This window comes from Bison bison, unplaced genomic scaffold, assembly GCF_000754665.1.
Source record: "Bison bison bison isolate TAMUID 2011002044 unplaced genomic scaffold, Bison_UMD1.0 scf7180017864525, whole genome shotgun sequence".
NCBI lineage: Eukaryota > Metazoa > Chordata > Mammalia > Artiodactyla > Bovidae > Bison > Bison bison.
In genome coordinates, this window is record NW_011495076.1 from 2,826,319 (window position 1) to 2,830,823 (window position 4,505).

Sequence of the window (4,505 nt, forward strand, 5' to 3'; positions counted from 1 at the left end):
TACTCAAACTCATGTCTATTGAGTCGGTGATGCCATCCAACCATCTCATCCTCTGTTGTCCCCTTCTCCTTCTGCCTTCAATCTTTCCCAGCATCAGGGTCTTTTCAAATGAGTCAGTTCTTCACATCAGGTGGCCAAAGTTTCAGCTTCAGCATCAGTCCTTCCAATGAATATTCAGGACTGATTTCCTTTAGGAGGAAGAAATGAATGGGCTAATCCTTCCCACTAGCATTTGTTGTTCAGTCGTCCATTGAGTCAGTGATGTCATCCAATCATCTCATCCTCTATTGCCCCCTTCTCCTGTGCTCAGTCTTTCCCAGCATCAGGGTCTTTTCTAATGAATCAGCTCTTTGCATCAGGTGGCCATAATATTGGAGCTTCAGCATCAGTCCTTCTAAAGAATATTCAGAGTTGATTTCCTTTAGGATTGACTGGTTTGATCTTCTTGCTTTCCAAGGGACTCTTGAGAGTCTTATTACAGCACCATAGTTCGAAAGCATCGGTTCTTCTACGCTCAGCCTTCTTTATCGTCCAGCTCTCACATCTGTACATGGCTACTGGAAAAACCATAGCTTTGACTATATGGACCTTTGTTGGCAAAGAGATGTCTCTGCTTTTTAATATGCTGTCTAGGTTTGTCATAGTTTTTCTTCAAGGAGCAAGCTGGAAAAACCATCGCTTTGACTCGACGGACCTTTGTCGGAAAAGTAATGTCTCTGCTTTTTAATATGCTGTCTAGGTTTGTCATAGTTTTTCTTCCAAGGGGCAAACGTCTTTTAATTTCATGGCTACAGTCACCGTCCACAGTGATTTTAGAGCCCACAGAAATAAAATCTGCCACTAATTCCATTTTTTCTGCATTTAAATTTCCCATGAAGTGGTGGGGCCAAGATGCCATGATCATAACAAAAGCAACTCTTTAAATCTCCCTTCTCTTCCCTTTCTTTGCCTCCTTTTCATCTAGACTCTTCCAAAGGAGTGTCTCTACTTGTATCTTGCAGTTTTTCTCTTCTTCTTTCTTGATCTCTCCACTCATGCTCTCACCACTACCTTTATCAAATTCACCAATGATCTTCAGAATCACTTTTCTAGTATTTAACTTGACCTGTTAGCAGCAGTTGACTTTGTGAATCACTCCCTTTTGTCTGAAGCACCTTCTTCACTTGGTTGCCAGTATGTTACAGTCTCATGGTTTTCCTTTTCTTTCTCTAGAAAATACAGAGCAACAGATCTTTAAAGTTTTTGTGTTAAATGATTCCTAAAAAATCTGTGGACTCCTTCCCTAGATAGTTGTACATATGCATTTAAAGAAAATTCTGAACACAGTATTGGGAGAGTTCAAGGGTCTTCCCACTTCAGAATTCATCTGTGGTACCCATAGAAAAAGCAACCTAAGTGATGGGAAGAGAAAGCAGTTGAGTGTGATGTAACTAAAGTCAAGGGAAGAAGGAGCCTTTCAGAAGGAAGGAGTGGTCAGTATTGTCACGTGTTTGTTGTAAATGTGGACTGAACCGAGATCACAGTAAGGAGCTTGTTGTGACTTGGCAGAACCTTTTGGTGAAGTGGTGAGGGTAGGAGGCAGGTAGTGGGTGAAGAGTAGAGTCCATTAGTATAGGCAGTCCCAGAAGTTTGTCTCTAAAGGGCAGGGAGCAAAGATATGGTGGCTGAAAAGGGATGTGGAAGTATATAGTTTTAGCTTGTATTTGTTTTGTTCTTCTTGAGGAGACTTAGTTATTTTTTCCTCTTATTTGCCTTTCACTTGAATTGGTTTATCTAAAGCTGAACTCTGATGTGAATTTTCATTCTCTCTTGCCTGTTGCTGCTGCTAAGTCACTTCAGTCATGTCTGACTCTGTGCGACCCCATAGACGGCAGCCCACCAGGCTCCCCCGTCCCTGGGATTCTCCAGGCAAGAACACTGGAGTGGGTTGCCATTCCCTTTTCCAATGCAGGAAAGTGAAAAGTAAAAGTGAAGTCGCTCAGTCGTGTCCAACTCCTAGCGAACCCATGGACTGCAGCCTACCAGGCTCCTCCATTGCCTAGTGGTCTCTAAAAAAGATTATGTACTGTGAATTATCAGGAGTATGAACTAGTGTTCTAAACATGGCTGGACCTTCTCAACATTCATTTTCTGTTTTGTTCTGAGGAAGTTTATTTCTAAAAATGACTCTTATTTGTTTCATTTAATAACATGTAAAAAGACAAGATTTATAGTTTTGAGAAATAAAATTTACATCTTCATTTGCTTTTTGCAGGAAATTCACTGTCAGAGCACTCCCCTCAAAAAACAAGTTGATCCAAGTACCCCATCACTTACAGTAACAGAAAAGGTGACAGAAAATCAGACACCAGCAAACCCTTCTAGTAGAGAAACTTCAGGTAAGCATTTTCTATTTCTATTTCACTTAAAATGTCAGTTTCAGTCTACCATAATTTTGGAAGCAGCAGAAATGCTGTTCTAGTGTAAAAAGACAAATTAATTTTTTTGTTTGTTTCTAGCCGTGCTATATGCTTCTTCCTTAGTTTTCTTTCCAGAGTGAGAACTCATACTCTTAATGAGAGTATAAATTTACTATAAATATTTTTTGGAGAAAAACTTAGTAGTATCTATTGAATTGTAAAGTGTGTGTACTCTTTATTCAACTTCTTTGCAAGTGTTTCTGTAAGTTGAATTCTTAGAACTAGTGTGCAATGGATGTATGTACAAATTTATTAGTTGTTGCATCTTTTGTAATAGTGGTAAGATTTAAATAACTTAAATGCCCATCAGTAGAAGACTGTAAATAAATTGTGCTAAATCCATGTAATTGAGTATTATGTAGCTGTTTAAAAAAAGTAAGGTGTATGTAGTGACATTTAATATATCATAGACAATTTTTTTTTAATTGTGGTGAAAAACATATTACTAAAATTCACCATCTTAACAGTTTTTAAGTATGCAGTTCAGTAGTATATTCACATTGTTGAGGAACTTTCATCAGGCAAAACTAAAACTACATCCATTAAACAACAACTCCCCTTTCCCCCTCTTCAGCCTTTGGTCACCAGCATTCTACTTTCTGTTTCTGTCAATTTGACTGCCTTAGATAGCTCATATAAGTGCAGTCATATGGTATCTGTATTTTTGTGACTGGCATATTTAATTTAACATAATGTCCCAGGGTTCATCCATGTTGACATGTCATATGTCAAGTGTGTGACATGATTATTTTCCTTTTTAAGGCTGAATAATATTTTCTTGTGTATATATACCATATTTTGTTTATCTATTATCCATTGATGGACATGTGGATTGTTTCCACTTCTTAGCTATCGTGGGTAGTGGTGTTATGAACACGGGTGTGCAAATATCTCTTTGAGACCCTGCTTTTAATTCTTGTGGCTATATACCCAGAAGTGGAATTGCTTGATCATATAGCAGTTCTACTTTTAATATTTCTGAGGCACTGTTATACTGGTTTCCACATTGGTTACATTATTACATCCTGGTCACACAGTGTTGTCACCAGTGCATGCGGGTTCCGATTTCTCCTCACTCTCATCAACACTTGATATTTTTTGTGTGTTCTTGATAGTAGGCATCCTAATAGGTATGAGTTGTTAGCTCATTGTGATTTTGATTAACATTTCTCCTGTGATTGGTGATGTTGAGCATCTTTTCATATGCTGGTTGGCCATTCGTATATCATCTTTGGAGAAATGTCTGTTCATATCCTTTGCCCATTTTTTAAATCAGGTTGATTTTTTTGAGTTGTAGGAGTCCTTTTTATATTCTTAATACTAACTTCTTAGATATATGATTTGCAGATATTTTCTTGAATTCAGTAGGTTGATTTTTCACTCTGTTGACTGTATTCTTTGATATATAAACATTTTTTTAATTGATGTGTAGTTGTGAAAGTGCTGGACTCAATATGCCAGCAAATTTGGAAAACTCACCAGTGGCCACAGGACTGGAAAAGGTCAGTTTTCTTTCCAATCCCAAAGAAAGGCAATGCCAAAGAATGCTCAAACTACTGGATAATTGCACACATCTCACACGCTAGTACAGTAATGCTCAAAATTCTCCAAGCCAGGCTTCAGCAATATGTGAACCATGAACTACCTGATGTTCAAGCTGGTTTTAGAAAAGGCAGAGGAACCAGAGATCAAATTGCCAACATCCGCTGGATCATCGAAAAAGCAAGAGAGTTTCAGAAAAACATCTATTTCTGCTTTATTGACTATGCCAAAGCCTTTGACTGTGTGGATCACAATAAACTGTGGAAAATTCTGAAAGAGATGGGAATACCAGACCACTTGACCTGCCTCTTGAGAAACCTATATGCAGGTCAGGAAGCAACAGTTAGAACTGGACATGAAACAACAGACCGGTTCCAAATAGGAAAAGGAGTACGTCAAGGCTGTATACTGTCACCCTGCTTATTTAACTTCTATGCAGAGTACATCATGAGAAACGCTGGGCTGGAAGAAGCACAGGCTGGAATCAAGATTGCCGGGAGAAAT

The 4,505-nt window shown here is 38.5% G+C and overlaps 1 protein-coding gene across 5 annotated transcripts in view; it reads left to right on the forward strand.

Moving 5' to 3' along the window:
• The window catches only part of ANLN (anillin, actin binding protein), a 61,069-nt gene that overhangs the window by 22,776 nt on the left and 33,788 nt on the right, over positions 1-4,505 (forward strand). For all 5 annotated transcript variants that reach the window (XM_010831153.1, XM_010831155.1, XM_010831154.1 and 2 more), the window contains exon 8: positions 2,255-2,378. In XM_010831153.1, coding sequence (XP_010829455.1) covers positions 2,255-2,378 — 124 coding nt within the window. The remainder of the gene's footprint in view (positions 1-2,254; positions 2,379-4,505) is intronic.